Here is an 18,039-nt window from a genome sequence, read left to right on the forward strand (position 1 = left end):
GTCGACAATATTATTGTGACTCGCCGACACTAGACAGTATATGTTATATATAGATTAGTAAAATAAGTACGGCATTTATATAGATTTATCTTTTAATCTTCAAATTATATGTTGAAGATTAAAAATTTAACTAAAATCCTATGTAAAATCGCAAATAAATATAACAAAAAAATATTATCTTAAAAAGTATATATATTGTATATCATTGAGTAAAGTAAATTATATATATATATATATCTATATATATATATACTCAAAAGTTGGAATGATTATATTTGAGCTAAACGATTTCTGTTGATAAGAAATATCTAAACTAAAATCCCGCGTGTGCGCGAGTACAAATTCTAGTTTTATATATAGTTTAGTTTTAGAAAAATCTTGTTTGCAAAAGTTCAGTTGAAGGGAATATTAACTACGTTAGACAATATTATTAGGTATTGCAAACAGAATCAACAAATCTGATCCTGGGGCTAAACAAGTTTATTCAACTATATATAAAAAAATTAATGTAAATTGGACAGGTTTGGTCGTTTATCAGAATTGTGGTGTTGTGACTCAGATTCTTCATAAGAAGAAAGCCTAAGTGTCGAGAAGACTCTCGGTCAAAGAGATGGTTTAATTCAAAGCTCAAGTTGAAGCACGTGGGTTACACATGAAGTCTGTTTTCTCTGATTGAATCGAGCTCAAGACGGTTAGGGATTGGGTTGATTCGTTTATATAGCTCAAATCTTATCTTAAAAGAGGTTAAGAGGTTGTTAGATCTTAATCAGGGAGAGAGAAATAAGTGATTTAGAGCTAAAGAGAGAGAGGATTCAAGCTTTTGTAACAGATTGTTTCTTCTCAGTCCTAATAGATTACCGGAGTAATAACTCCGGCGAGACGTAGCTTTCCCGGTTCTGAGTTCACGTAAAATCGCTTGTTTTTTTATCTGTTCTTTTTATATTTGTTTTGCGTGTTCGTTGAGTGATGATCAGATCAATTTTGATCTGAAGAACTTACAAGAACTAAATAATTCATATATCGAATTCAAAAGAGTTGTCCCTACATTGGGATTCGAGAAAAAATAATTCATATATAGAATTCATATGCTAGAACTTTGAACATATAATACACACATAAAATATAGCTACACATATAGCTTAGCTGGATGAGCAGAAGATCTACTATGTTTGGTATTAATATAAAAAGTTTAAAAAATTGCTAGCATCTGTCAAGTATTATATCCCAAGGGAGCATCTATTTATGTCCAATAGTAATTACCTTTCTTCCTCTTTTTCTTTCCTTCAATTTTCACTTCCACAGTTCCACTTAACTTGTTAGTTGGGATATACACAACAAATGTCTACCTACACAAAGTTTATTACAGTTTTTACATACTTTATAAGATATTGGTAAATTCGGTTATAACAACATTTCATATTTTATTTCAACCCCTTTCTTTAAAACGAATCAAATGTAATTTTTGTGTATATAATAATACTTGCATTCGATTTATCACATAGTTTGGGTAAAATATATTTGAATAACGAACAAAACAGCTGAAAACTCAGAATATGAAGTGTCATTTCTCAAATTTGCTCCGTTTTTAATTTCCTTTTTTTTTATTGTAATTAAAAATTCAACTTTGTGTTCTTTCTTACTAGACAACAAGAGGATAAACTCCAATATCGGGATTTTATGATTTCAAAGAAACTGTGAAATAAGAGCAAAAATTATTATGGACGTACGTGGTTATTGTTATATCTTTGCATGTCTTTTTAGTTTTACTTTTACGTATAACTCTTTTTTAGACTTCAGTCAGATTATATAACTCAAACTCTACATATTTCTGTAGATTAACTCTTTAAAGAATATTTGATCTCCCGAACCTATCTTTTAAGAAATTATATACGGGTGGTTAGAAACATACTAAACCGTTTTCAATTAATCTACATATATATATAACCTTAATTAATTATGGGATATACGATCCCTTCTAACTTGTTATAGTATAGTTACAAAACCTATTACAGTAATTATCTCATCAAGTTTAGAACTCTTCAAACTCTCTATGTGCTCAGCGGCTGATTCATCTTTATATCAAGTTGTCGCAAACTAGTTAGCAACATGATTTTCGTAGCTAGGCCGCTGATTTTTTTTTTTTTTAACATATATCTTTTACTTCATCATAACTAAACATACTTTATGATACTGTTATATTCTATGAATTTTCTGTACGGAAAAATGTATATATATCTACATCCGTTGTTTGCCAAAAAAAAAAAAAATCTACATCCGTTAAAACGGGTAAATCAATTTAATTCGTTAGGTTGACTTATTGGTAAAAGAATGTAGACTTTACCATATACAGACTTTTCGGAGAGACAGCAGCATACAAACATGCCTTCTGTATATACATATATACAGAACCATTTATTATATACGTCACATGGAATTATATATGTATATAAATAGAGCCAGGCTCGACTAATCATGCATCACCGACTCAGCCACCTTCACTCTCTCTCTTCCCTCTCTCTCTCTCATCGGGATCAAGAAAAGTGAAAAAGGATGAGAATAACACGAGATGGAAAAGAGCAAGAATACAAAAAAGGTTTATGGACAGTGGAAGAAGACAAGATTCTCATGGACTATGTCCGAACTCACGGCCAAGGCCACTGGAACCGCATCGCCAAGAAAACTGGTCTTTTACTCTCTCTCTCTCTCTCTCTCTCTCTCTCTCTCTCTCTCTCTCTCTCTCTCTCTCTCTCTCTCTCTCTTTCTCGCTTCTTCTATCTTGTTTCTTGATGCAAGAAAAGAAAAGTACTAAATATCGAATTTGAAACTGTTGTATGATAACTAGGGCTCAAGAGATGTGGGAAGAGCTGTAGGTTGAGATGGATGAACTACTTAAGCCCTACCGTAAACAGAGGCAATTTCACTGACCAAGAAGAAGATCTCATCATCAGACTCCACAAGCTCCTCGGCAACAGGTTCTTTTTCTTTTCTTTTTTTCCTTTTAATCTATATATCCAGGGATTATCTGGCTCTATTTTCTTTTATACAATTCAATTAATTATATGTGTGTGAGATCTATGCTTAATTCACGCTAAATTGTTTAAATGTACAGCTAGCAAGGTATATATTACATATATCTAGTTTATACTTCGTGTTCGATCCTTAATTCACGGTCATTTCTAAATTGTTTAAATGTTCACATCTTGTTAGCTACGTTACGTATATCACTTATATATAACTCATATATGATATATACATATCAATTAGGTTATATAATATAAGTTTACCTTATTAATCTATTTACACAGACGTCCACAATCATATACGTACAATGGTTATTCGAATATGTATAGCCGAAGAAACGGATCGTAAATTTGTATCAAAAATCTTATATATATATATGCCCTTTGTTTTTTCGGCCATTAATTTATATATAGCTAGGTTTTTATTCAAAAAATATGTTTTCTCGAACTTTACAATGACTCATAATTGTACCCATTTATGAATCATCTGCATATACATATGTCTTATGTAACATTTACAACATATCAACACATGATCTTGCTACATGTATTATACACATGCTCTATTGTAGGTCCATAAGCATTAACTCCCTCCTCGGTCTAGAAATTACGCCGATTTACAAAATTGCTAGATTCAAAAGTTTTGCCACATATTTAATTTAGAAAACATTCAAAATACTGATATGCAATATTTATATATATATACACTTTTTATTTGTTATTATTAAATAAGTGTAACCACAAATAAACATAGTAACTGATACCGTGCCTTTTAAAAATATTTAGATGGTCGTTGATAGCAAAAAGAGTTCCGGGAAGAACAGACAACCAAGTAAAGAATTATTGGAACACTCATCTCAGCAAGAAACTTGGTCTTGGAGACAATTCATCTGGGGCGAAACCGGCTTGCGATGCAGAGTCTCCACCATCTTTGGCCCTCATAACCACAACTTCCTCTAATCATCAAGAGATCGCCGGCGAAAAAGTTTCAACTGTAAGATTCGACACTTTAGTTGACGAGTCTAAACTCAAGCCAAAACCAAAACCGGTCCACTCATTATCAACTGACGTAGAAGTTGCAACGACGGTTCCCAATCTGTTCGACACTTTTTGGGTTCTTGAAGATGACTTCGAGCTCAGTTCACTCACTATGATGGATTTTACTAATGGGTATTGCCTCTGAATATCTTATATGATTAGCTTCTAAGAAGTAATTAGTCATCGATTAATAGATTACAATGAACAAGAATAAGAATATGAATACAACCGACTTTTTTTTCTCTATATTTGCTTGTAGCTTTTGTACTTTTTCTTTATGTTGTTGCAAAAGTAAGGATGATCAGTTGATAAGCAAATTATAGAAACTTATTTGGTTATTTCCCTAATGTAACCAAATTAAATTCCCTATTAGTTTAATTTTTATGTGTATATTGTGTACAGAGGTGTCAAAATGATTAACTCAACTCAGTTCAACTCATTGCCTAATGAGTTTAAATTAAATGAGTTCATAGGTTGACCCAACTAATTTAGTTAAATGAGTTGGGTCAACCTATGAACTCATTTAATCTAATGAGTTAAATGGTTAACTCAACAAATTACATTATTTATAATGTTTTACACACAAAAAAAAAAACAAAGTTCTCAAAAACACATGTCACAATCCCGACATAAACCAACGTAGAATCGATAAACATAAATATAAATGCAAATAGTGGAAAACATAGTTAAGCTTTCAACTTGAGTAGAAAGTAGAAACCTTGGGTTTTGAAAGCTTCATTCATGTTCTATTCCACTAGAAATTGGATTTTCTCTTATAACAATAGTCTTGTCCTTGTCATCTGCATCATATACCCAAAATTTATGAGAAGCAAGAACATCAAAATGACATCAGAATGACAACTCAACAACAACACATACAAATATAGTTATGGAAAAAGAAATTCAGAAGCATAATTAAGAAGATGCTTGAGGAATCACACAAGTGTCGGGTCTATACGAAGAGCATAACTTAAGAACATGATGAACATTAAAACAAACAAAAGTAATCTAACAACTAACAAGCAATCCAGTTTCCTATACAATTGTTGAAAACTTGACATACACCACCAAACATGATGATCACGGACAAATGAAAAAGAAAACAGAAGATTACTTGTAGAGCAACCCAAATCAGTCACTATAATCTTTTGTTTAACAACCCAAATCAAGAGAACAAGCCACTTAGAAACGCAAACACTGAGAGTAACGATTCTAATATATCATAACCCAGTAATGATTCTAATATACAATTTGTGTACTTCACATAAGCTTTTCCTATTTTTGGTACAGAAAAAAGGATAATTTACTCAAAGTACAAATAAAATTGAAGTGGTAACTAGTGCATTGTAGGCAGCTATGAAATTTAACTCTTGGGTTTTTCTTTTTCCACTTTGGGAAACTTCAAAAATATTTAAACCCAACTTTTAGAATGGAAAATACAGACTACCCTATATTGTTGACTAAAAAAGACTATCCTATATGGGAGTATGGAATGTGCTATTTTTGTCTATAAAACATGTTGTAGTGTTATTTTAAAATATTTCTCTTTTTATCTTGGTCAAATTCTAGATTATATCATTTTATTTGGCATCTTTCTAATAATGGTACATACTTTTTTTTTTGCTTTAAAGTTTAAAATATGTTATATACTCGGACATTTTGTAATATATTTGGTAGAACTAAATATATTTTGTGAAAATAAAAGAGAAATACCCTAAAATAGCACTAAAACAAGTTTGATGGACAATTATAGCAAATATTCCATAAATTTCCAAAAATAGCACTACTTAACATATTAAAATATTTAAAATTAATTTTTAGAATTTTGTTTTTTAGGTTTGGGTTCTCAATTTTTCATTTAGGATATAGTTTTGAGGGGTAGAGTTTAGTATTTTGAATTTAAGATTTAATTTTAAAATATTAATTGGTGCTATTTTTGGAATTTTAGAGATGTTGTGCTAAATTTAGAAAAAACTTATTTTTGTGTTATTTTTGAGAATCTCCCAAAATAAAATCTAAAATGATAAAAGGAGAGTATAATACTGTATAATCTCTTTGCTTGCAGAAGGAGTTGAAAATTTTGATGTTTTAGGTCAACAATTACGTTCAACCAATATAATAACACAGCTGTTACAACCTTGATTCTTCGTATCACGGCTTGAAAGATTTTTAAAAGAGAATGAGGTCTTGTCAGGTTAGGCTCTTGTGTCTCTTAGTAACTTTAATTACATAGACAAATGTTAGAGTTGGCATTGTAATCTGAAATCAGTGACGATTAACCACGAATTTAATAAATCATACATTCATAATATAAATAAGACCAGACCTCGTACGTTGGAATTTGAAAGTTAGTTGAGGACGCCAAGACTGTTAGAGATGATTTTCCTTGTTGACGTGAATAAATTGTTCCAAAAAAAAAAATTAAACCAAATCATTAAAACGTATTTATTTATTGAAACAAATCATTAAAACGTATTTATTTCTTGAAACAAATCATCAAAAGGTGACTTGGTAGATTTCATGACCGCGATGGATATCTTGAATTCTCATCTTTTATTTATTAATCGAGGTAGAGTTTTTAAAATAGACGGGGTTGTCTATGGTCCATCCATATTCAAAAATTGAGGTTGAACTTTTAAAATAGGCGGGTTGTTTATGGTCCATTCGTATCCAAAATATTATAGATCGATTATGGACAAGCTCATATACAAATAAAAAATTGGCCAAAGAAAAAATTGTACAGTAAACTAATCAAAGATAAGTACAATTTGTTTATTTTTTCAATGTTGAAAAAAATAAACTACATTTACAATGAAACGGATAGACTTTTTTTTTTTTCCTTTTGGTGTGTGTGTCAACACTCTCCATTCGAAGACCATATCATCTATCTAACATAAGGTTGTTCAAGCTTATCGCCTCGCCTACATGATCAATCTCTCTTTTATTTGACAAGTGCATATATATTGAACAACGATGGGTTTGATAGGTATTTTAGCCTATCCAGAGCCAGTCCAAGCCACAAGCTGATGAAGTATATGCTTGCGGCCCAGTTTTAATTACAATGTTTTCGGCCCTATTTCCAAAAATTCTCTTGTACAACCGGGTAAGGATTGGCTATGTAACCAATAGGTAAGAGGTTCGATTCCCACAACAAATAAAGTATAAAAATACAATAATTTTTGGATATGAATTAGACTTTTTTGGATTTGGGATTGTGGCCCTATAAACGGCTCTGAGCTTATCGGCTTGGCCAACCTTTTCTCCACTCCGGCACTCCCTCTCTTATAACAAAAAAATAATATGATTTATAAATACATATGGATACCAGATTCTCGTCCTAATCGAATTATGTTATCTCATTCGTAAGGATATAAACTATATAGCAGTGTGCCTTCTGTTAGTGTAATGGAAAAGCTCAAGTTAACGAGAAAGTTGTACAAAAACTATCTGTAATAACTCAACACAGGAATTTTACTGTTAAATAACACAGAACTTGATCTCTATCTCTCCACCAAATGATACCAACGGTGCAGATATCTATCTCTGGAAACGGTTATCAGGAACTTTCACACATAGTTTCTCTTCTAAAGAAACTTGGGAGCAGCTTCGTTCTCACTTCGCTCATGTCCCTTGGTGCAAGACGGTATAGTTTAAGGAGGCAGTGCCACGATATTCTTTCATAATGTGGCTTGCTTTTCAGGGTTGTCTCCCTACAAGAGATAGACTAAGGAGTTGGGGAATGAACATCTCCCCCCCTTGCGTCCTGTGCTCTTCGAGACTTGAGAGTCATGAACATATGTTCTTCTCATGCCCTTACTCTCTTGAAATTTGGGAAGTTTTCGCAGGTCGAATTTGGCCATCTCCTCCTTCGGATTTGCTCTCTATCTCAGGCTGGATTACTCAAGCAAGGATACCACCCAATCCTAAGGTCGCAACACTCCTCAAGCTGGTCCTTCAAGTCACCTGCTATCTGACCTTCACTCAACTCCATCTGCGGTGAGAGCCGTGGTTGATCGCACTATCATAGATCGTCTACTCTCCATTCCCGGATCGACAGACTCCTCCTCCTCCCTTCTAGCTTACTATTTCTCCTGTATTTCCTTTCCTTTATAATTGTTGTTTTCTTTTTTTTTTTGTACAGAAAAAACAGAAAATAGTATAAAATTTAACCTTTTACCAAAAAAAAAAAAAAAAAAAAAACACAGACCTTGATTCAGAGTTGAAAAATGTAGCAGATTCTATGGAACTGAAAGATGATGAATCCCTGAGTTTTAGTACTTCCTTTGTTCCTAATTGATTCCATTTTTAGTTTTTTCACACATATTAATAAAATACATTAAAACTTGATTATAAATATCTTGATTTTATTAAATTTTCTTTAACTCTAAACCAATAGTATTTAGTTATTTTCTTGAAATTTGCAATAGTATTTAACTATCAGTCGACACCAGCATGTTGTTGTGTGTTTGGGTCATAGGAGGGCAGCTGGAGTTAGGTTTGGATGATGAAAGATCGACGTAAGTGATGTTGTGGGCGTTTGTGTCAACCGACACTAGGAGAGTGATGTTCAACATCAAGTGGATGTGTTGTTCAACACTAGAGGAGTTGATCGAGAATTGGAGAAATTGTGGGAAGTGTTGTCCGTGGCTGGATGAAATCAAATATTCCAGCCCACCTCTCTTGTTACACGATCACTAGGGATGGTTGGTTGTGCGACTCAATAACTAGATAAGGTGGGGTTTGGTGTGTTTGTGGGAGTTTTGTATGGAGCGATTTCTACGTCGGTTGTCTCGATGGAATTATGGGGTTTCGGTGAGATCGTTTCTTGTGGATTATATGTAAGGATTGAGAATCCGGGTGTGGTCATTTCAGTTTGGTATCAGAGCGTATACGGTTCTAGGAAAGACTCTATAATGGTTATAGACTTGTCTAGGTCGTTTAGACATGGTAAGGTATGTGGAAAAAAAGCATAGAGATGTTGTTGAGATATTTGATCCAGAATTGATCAAGTAGGAAAGAAATTGTTCGGTTTTCAAAAATTTAAGTCGGTAACTTACTTCATTGGAGTGGCTTGGAGTGCCACGGGATCGCAGGTCAAGAATTTGCATGCAGGTCAAGAGGGAGTATGAGAGTGTGGATAGTGTGGATGTCACTTTTGAGTCTGGCAGCAGGTTTCTCCGGCCCAGTGGACCGTATTGCAAAATATTTTTTGACAATACTGGTAGGAGAGGATTTATTAAGATGATTAGATCTTATGAAATCCTGATGTATAGTAGGTTGAATGATTATGCAATTATAAAAATAGAAAATTCCAATAAATAGAAATTTTCTAAAAATGGAAAGTCCTATGAATAGTTAGGACTTGCGTATTTTTGGAAAGGGGATGTGAAATACCCAGAATGGCGGGAATGTTTAGAGGGTGACCTGAAGAGTGGTCATAGATGACATGATCAGTTCTCATGGATTTTTGATTGGTCATGTCATGGTGCTAAGAGAATATGCGGATTCTGAAAATGGGAAGTTTTATGAATAATTAAAACTTATCTATTTTTGGGAATTGGGTGGATAAACAGCTTTAGTGGCAGGAGCTACGAAACTCACAAAACAACCAAAACAAACAACCAAACAACACACAATATCACAGAAACAGAGATCTTAGCTTAGATAAGCCATGGTCATGCACTCACCTTAGCCAACAACGAGATCTAAGCCCAAAAGACGAAGCTACCACCACAAAAACCTTCCCACCACGTTCCTAACCTTGGATCTTCACTCTCACAGCAAGATCTCTCCAAAAACGCCTTCAAATCTCACAAACTATCTCCAAAACCTTAAGAAACTTTTTCTCTCCTTTTCTCTCTGTATTCTCTCAAAAACGGCGACCAAGACATAATAGAACAAGACCTAGGTCGTTTTCTCACTTAAATATCTCGGTTATATGATTTTCCCTAAACCAAACCGACCAAAATCGACAATTAAATCAATTTGGTCGAACTAGAAATAAGTGGTGTCGACCGACACCACCATGGGTGTCAATCGACACCCACCCCCAAAACGTAGAGTTTTTGGTTCGCGGGCGTTACATTTCTCCCCCACCAACATAGATTCGTCCTCGAATCTCGACAATATATATACATAAGAATTTATATTACTTATTAACACCATTATTCGACCCATTATTTGCTTAACTCAAAAATTGTTTCAAAGCCAACTAAAGAAAAACAGAAATGATCTTATTGATATTAGACCAAAACATGAGCATACAAACATAATCACTTACACGGAAGATAATTATTTTTAAAAAATAACTTATTATTGCAACATCAACATATGAAAGATTTACATAAGTAGTTAATTAGAAAATCTAAAATACAATAAATGTATTGGGAACAATATCAATCACTGATAAGATTGGATCCTCATAAGCAAAAAAACAACATCCTCATAATTCATAAAAAATAAACGCCACAATTGTACACATCTAAACGAAATGGTATAAAGATATAGTGTATGAATACAAGTGACTGCGAAATCCGTATATGCCTAATTAAAACGAAATAATACAAAAGAGAAAACGAAAAAGACCAAAAATAAAAAAATGTCAACTACACCACAACCCACGCGTTGCGTGGGGAAGCACCTAGTTCCATAAATACTTCATAATTTTATCATAAATCTCCCATAAATCATTAGAAGTCTCTTTTTTTTTGTCAACTATTGGACCACAACAAATAGGCCCATTAGCCTAATCCATACATTCGTAGGGAGCAGGACTTGATCTCTGGTGTGATGGTGTCTTTTGCATTAAGGACTTACTTTTGGTCACTGTCACTTCACCATTAGAAGTATCTTATGTAAAGATAATGTTCTGTTAACCCTTTTTAGTTTTACTACCATATTTTAGAATTTGATATATTGCAGATGATTAATGAACAAAATATATATATATATATATATAACATAAAATATTTATGATGATTTATGAAATTATATTAAAGAAACTATGAAATGTTAATGTAAATTATTTGTGAAACCAGTCTATAAGAACCTAATAAAGTACAATAATGTAGTAAGTGAATGGCATGGCATGACGATATGAGATGTAATAACATTTTATATGAAGAGTAGTTTCTAATTTGTGAATCTTAACTAATGTTCTCAATATTTATTTTTATTGAAAAATATATATTTTAGTTCTACTATATATGATTGTTTTGTACAATAGTATTACATGAGTAACATGATTTAACATGCTTTATCCTATATTTTAAAGTTTATATTTATTTCCTTACAAATTTCTCATTTTAATACAATTTGCAAAATAGTACTAGTTTGATTTTTTTTATAAATAAAACAGCTTTCATTATAACATACTAGAGGTTTAAAACAATTATCTCTGTTACTTACTCCCTTTGTTTCCAGAAATTTGATATCTAGGACTTTTTCACATAAATTAATAAATAATAAGTACTAATCATAAATACATTAATTATTATCTCATCAGAAATAGTTATTGAACTATACAACAAACATATTTTATAAAATTCAAATATTTTCAATGATTACTTTGTGTAGTTTACAAATTATTTAAAAATGAGTAGAAATCAATATTTGTGAAACAAGATAAAGTCCAAAAAAAAGCCTTATTTTAAGAACAGACGTAGTATTCTCTTTTATTAATCTCTAGGGCTTTACCAATACAATGTATGGATGTTAGTGTAGTTAATAGATTAGATGATCAACATCAACTAGTTGGGATGTTTGAATGTAAGGTTAGGAATTAAAAGGTCTATAGGTCCCATAATTTTAATTATTCATTAATTCTAATAAAAGTAGGCTAAATCAAGTGGAAGCTGTAATCTATATACTTACATAATTCATATGCATTACATAATTATAATAATATATTTAGTGCAGTGATTATCATGATATAATACTGTCCAGAGTTTAATTACATTTTTTTTTCTCAAGGATGACTAATCTATATATATCAAGTTAACTTTGCTCACTTCTCCTTCCTCCACATCAGCATCCACCTAATCAATTTTTTTTTGCATAAAAAAATACTATTTTTAATATTCATTCACTACATATTTATTAACTATAATTAATAATAGTAAAAAATAAATAAAAACGAATTAACTAAAATTAATTAAATTTTAAAATATTATAAAAATAATATAATTTTTAGTAAATAATAAATTAATAACAATCTAAAAATGAATTAAGTAAATTTAATGAAAATTTTAAAATAGTAAAAATAATACTATAAATTTGTTTTAGTAAAAATGTTATTATTAAAATTATAACCAAAAAATAATTATATTCCAAAATTTAGAATGGGTTAATGAGTTTTAGAATGTAAGTAAGATTTCAATGCATGGTGGAGTAAAAAACAAGTTATGTAATTGTATTTATAAAAACTAAATATGAAAATAAAATTGAAGTGAAACATTAGTTTCTAAGAAACATATACTATAAAGATTTATTATTAAATTTTACTTATAAGAAAGAAAAGATTAATTACTTAACTTAACTTAAAAGTTTTGATCTAAAACAAATACATTGTAAGGGGAATAATTTTTTTTGGGAAAACTACGAAAAAGAATTTTGAAAAAATAATCTATCTAAAAAACTAAATAAATGGTCAGGAAATATAGAAAAATGATATGTGATTTGTGTACCATATCTCATACGGTATATTATCAATCGGAGCTACAATTTTATAACATGATATAAAACATATATAACAAATATAATATATATATATATATATTATCAAATGCTTTTAACCCAAAAATTGACAAAAACAACATATTTAAAGTACACTATGTTTTTTTTGAGAAGATGATGTTGGGGTTGCATCACAAAATTAACATCTGCAAATGATGCATTTGGACAACCTCATTGTAGCGACATTGCAGTAAAATTGTTCATGAAACTTTGTATATTCGTATTTAATGTAAGATATCGATATGTTTAAATGGTCTCTATAATTAGGTCAACCATCGACATTGATGTTAGAACTTTTAAAATTATGTTTTCATGGGATATGAATATGGAATGAACTCTTTTAAAGATAAAATGTCAGAAGATTGTCGACAATATTATTGTGACTCGCCGACACTAGACAGTATATGTTATATATAGATTAGTAAAATAAGTACGGCATTTATATAGATTTATCTTTTAATCTTCAAATTATATGTTGAAGATTAAAAATTTAACTAAAATCCTATGTAAAATCGCAAATAAATATAACAAAAAAATATTATCTTAAAAAGTATATATATTGTATATCATTGAGTAAAGTAAATTATATATATATATATATCTATATATATATATACTCAAAAGTTGGAATGATTATATTTGAGCTAAACGATTTCTGTTGATAAGAAATATCTAAACTAAAATCCCGCGTGTGCGCGAGTACAAATTCTAGTTTTATATATAGTTTAGTTTTAGAAAAATCTTGTTTGCAAAAGTTCAGTTGAAGGGAATATTAACTACGTTAGACAATATTATTAGGTATTGCAAACAGAATCAACAAATCTGATCCTGGGGCTAAACAAGTTTATTCAACTATATATAAAAAAATTAATGTAAATTGGACAGGTTTGGTCGTTTATCAGAATTGTGGTGTTGTGACTCAGATTCTTCATAAGAAGAAAGCCTAAGTGTCGAGAAGACTCTCGGTCAAAGAGATGGTTTAATTCAAAGCTCAAGTTGAAGCACGTGGGTTACACATGAAGTCTGTTTTCTCTGATTGAATCGAGCTCAAGACGGTTAGGGATTGGGTTGATTCGTTTATATAGCTCAAATCTTATCTTAAAAGAGGTTAAGAGGTTGTTAGATCTTAATCAGGGAGAGAGAAATAAGTGATTTAGAGCTAAAGAGAGAGAGGATTCAAGCTTTTGTAACAGATTGTTTCTTCTCAGTCCTAATAGATTACCGGAGTAATAACTCCGGCGAGACGTAGCTTTCCCGGTTCTGAGTTCACGTAAAATCGCTTGTTTTTTTATCTGTTCTTTTTATATTTGTTTTGCGTGTTCGTTGAGTGATGATCAGATCAATTTTGATCTGAAGAACTTACAAGAACTAAATAATTCATATATCGAATTCAAAAGAGTTGTCCCTACATTGGGATTCGAGAAAAAATAATTCATATATAGAATTCATATGCTAGAACTTTGAACATATAATACACACATAAAATATAGCTACACATATAGCTTAGCTGGATGAGCAGAAGATCTACTATGTTTGGTATTAATATAAAAAGTTTAAAAAATTGCTAGCATCTGTCAAGTATTATATCCCAAGGGAGCATCTATTTATGTCCAATAGTAATTACCTTTCTTCCTCTTTTTCTTTCCTTCAATTTTCACTTCCACAGTTCCACTTAACTTGTTAGTTGGGATATACACAACAAATGTCTACCTACACAAAGTTTATTACAGTTTTTACATACTTTATAAGATATTGGTAAATTCGGTTATAACAACATTTCATATTTTATTTCAACCCCTTTCTTTAAAACGAATCAAATGTAATTTTTGTGTATATAATAATACTTGCATTCGATTTATCACATAGTTTGGGTAAAATATATTTGAATAACGAACAAAACAGCTGAAAACTCAGAATATGAAGTGTCATTTCTCAAATTTGCTCCGTTTTTAATTTCCTTTTTTTTTATTGTAATTAAAAATTCAACTTTGTGTTCTTTCTTACTAGACAACAAGAGGATAAACTCCAATATCGGGATTTTATGATTTCAAAGAAACTGTGAAATAAGAGCAAAAATTATTATGGACGTACGTGGTTATTGTTATATCTTTGCATGTCTTTTTAGTTTTACTTTTACGTATAACTCTTTTTTAGACTTCAGTCAGATTATATAACTCAAACTCTACATATTTCTGTAGATTAACTCTTTAAAGAATATTTGATCTCCCGAACCTATCTTTTAAGAAATTATATACGGGTGGTTAGAAACATACTAAACCGTTTTCAATTAATCTACATATATATATAACCTTAATTAATTATGGGATATACGATCCCTTCTAACTTGTTATAGTATAGTTACAAAACCTATTACAGTAATTATCTCATCAAGTTTAGAACTCTTCAAACTCTCTATGTGCTCAGCGGCTGATTCATCTTTATATCAAGTTGTCGCAAACTAGTTAGCAACATGATTTTCGTAGCTAGGCCGCTGATTTTTTTTTTTTTTAACATATATCTTTTACTTCATCATAACTAAACATACTTTATGATACTGTTATATTCTATGAATTTTCTGTACGGAAAAATGTATATATATCTACATCCGTTGTTTGCCAAAAAAAAAAAAAAATCTACATCCGTTAAAACGGGTAAATCAATTTAATTCGTTAGGTTGACTTATTGGTAAAAGAATGTAGACTTTACCATATACAGACTTTTCGGAGAGACAGCAGCATACAAACATGCCTTCTGTATATACATATATACAGAACCATTTATTATATACGTCACATGGAATTATATATGTATATAAATAGAGCCAGGCTCGACTAATCATGCATCACCGACTCAGCCACCTTCACTCTCTCTCTTCCCTCTCTCTCTCTCATCGGGATCAAGAAAAGTGAAAAAGGATGAGAATAACACGAGATGGAAAAGAGCAAGAATACAAAAAAGGTTTATGGACAGTGGAAGAAGACAAGATTCTCATGGACTATGTCCGAACTCACGGCCAAGGCCACTGGAACCGCATCGCCAAGAAAACTGGTCTTTTACTCTCTCTCTCTCTCTCTCTCTCTCTCTCTCTCTCTCTCTCTCTCTCTCTCTCTCTCTCTCTCTTTCTCGCTTCTTCTATCTTGTTTCTTGATGCAAGAAAAGAAAAGTACTAAATATCGAATTTGAAACTGTTGTATGATAACTAGGGCTCAAGAGATGTGGGAAGAGCTGTAGGTTGAGATGGATGAACTACTTAAGCCCTACCGTAAACAGAGGCAATTTCACTGACCAAGAAGAAGATCTCATCATCAGACTCCACAAGCTCCTCGGCAACAGGTTCTTTTTCTTTTCTTTTTTTCCTTTTAATCTATATATCCAGGGATTATCTGGCTCTATTTTCTTTTATACAATTCAATTAATTATATGTGTGTGAGATCTATGCTTAATTCACGCTAAATTGTTTAAATGTACAGCTAGCAAGGTATATATTACATATATCTAGTTTATACTTCGTGTTCGATCCTTAATTCACGGTCATTTCTAAATTGTTTAAATGTTCACATCTTGTTAGCTACGTTACGTATATCACTTATATATAACTCATATATGATATATACATATCAATTAGGTTATATAATATAAGTTTACCTTATTAATCTATTTACACAGACGTCCACAATCATATACGTACAATGGTTATTCGAATATGTATAGCCGAAGAAACGGATCGTAAATTTGTATCAAAAATCTTATATATATATATGCCCTTTGTTTTTTCGGCCATTAATTTATATATAGCTAGGTTTTTATTCAAAAAATATGTTTTCTCGAACTTTACAATGACTCATAATTGTACCCATTTATGAATCATCTGCATATACATATGTCTTATGTAACATTTACAACATATCAACACATGATCTTGCTACATGTATTATACACATGCTCTATTGTAGGTCCATAAGCATTAACTCCCTCCTCGGTCTAGAAATTACGCCGATTTACAAAATTGCTAGATTCAAAAGTTTTGCCACATATTTAATTTAGAAAACATTCAAAATACTGATATGCAATATTTATATATATATACACTTTTTATTTGTTATTATTAAATAAGTGTAACCACAAATAAACATAGTAACTGATACCGTGCCTTTTAAAAATATTTAGATGGTCGTTGATAGCAAAAAGAGTTCCGGGAAGAACAGACAACCAAGTAAAGAATTATTGGAACACTCATCTCAGCAAGAAACTTGGTCTTGGAGACAATTCATCTGGGGCGAAACCGGCTTGCGATGCAGAGTCTCCACCATCTTTGGCCCTCATAACCACAACTTCCTCTAATCATCAAGAGATCGCCGGCGAAAAAGTTTCAACTGTAAGATTCGACACTTTAGTTGACGAGTCTAAACTCAAGCCAAAACCAAAACCGGTCCACTCATTATCAACTGACGTAGAAGTTGCAACGACGGTTCCCAATCTGTTCGACACTTTTTGGGTTCTTGAAGATGACTTCGAGCTCAGTTCACTCACTATGATGGATTTTACTAATGGGTATTGCCTCTGAATATCTTATATGATTAGCTTCTAAGAAGTAATTAGTCATCGATTAATAGATTACAATGAACAAGAATAAGAATATGAATACAACCGACTTTTTTTTCTCTATATTTGCTTGTAGCTTTTGTACTTTTTCTTTATGTTGTTGCAAAAGTAAGGATGATCAGTTGATAAGCAAATTATAGAAACTTATTTGGTTATTTCCCTAATGTAACCAAATTAAATTCCCTATTAGTTTAATTTTTATGTGTATATTGTGTACAGAGGTGTCAAAATGATTAACTCAACTCAGTTCAACTCATTGCCTAATGAGTTTAAATTAAATGAGTTCATAGGTTGACCCAACTAATTTAGTTAAATGAGTTGGGTCAACCTATGAACTCATTTAATCTAATGAGTTAAATGGTTAACTCAACAAATTACATTATTTATAATGTTTTACACACAAAAAAAAAAACAAAGTTCTCAAAAACACATGTCACAATCCCGACATAAACCAACGTAGAATCGATAAACATAAATATAAATGCAAATAGTGGAAAACATAGTTAAGCTTTCAACTTGAGTAGAAAGTAGAAACCTTGGGTTTTGAAAGCTTCATTCATGTTCTATTCCACTAGAAATTGGATTTTCTCTTATAACAATAGTCTTGTCCTTGTCATCTGCATCATATACCCAAAATTTATGAGAA

General features: G+C 31.3%; 2 protein-coding genes across 2 annotated transcripts; both read left to right on the forward strand.

Moving 5' to 3' along the window:
* Nucleotides 1-2,453: 2,453 nt before the first annotated feature.
* Nucleotides 2,454-4,396, forward strand: LOC147937343 (transcription factor MYB23-like). The gene is made up of 3 exons (XM_087470069.1): nt 2,454-2,683; nt 2,843-2,972; nt 3,807-4,396. Exons 1-3 carry the CDS (start codon nt 2,551-2,553, stop codon nt 4,201-4,203), a joined length of 660 nt encoding a protein of 219 aa, XP_087326195.1. The 5' UTR covers nt 2,454-2,550; the 3' UTR covers nt 4,204-4,396.
* Nucleotides 4,397-15,609: 11,213 nt separating this feature from the next.
* On the forward strand, nt 15,610-17,548 carry LOC104719655 (transcription factor MYB23-like). The gene is made up of 3 exons (XM_010437611.2): nt 15,610-15,839; nt 15,995-16,124; nt 16,959-17,548. Exons 1-3 carry the CDS (start codon nt 15,707-15,709, stop codon nt 17,353-17,355), a joined length of 660 nt encoding a protein of 219 aa, XP_010435913.2. The 5' UTR covers nt 15,610-15,706; the 3' UTR covers nt 17,356-17,548.
* Nucleotides 17,549-18,039: the final 491 nt, after the last annotated feature.

The sequence above is a fragment of the Camelina sativa genome, chromosome 10 (genome assembly GCF_030686135.1).
Source record: "Camelina sativa cultivar CO46 ecotype springtype chromosome 10, ASM3068613v1".
NCBI lineage: Eukaryota > Viridiplantae > Streptophyta > Magnoliopsida > Brassicales > Brassicaceae > Camelina > Camelina sativa.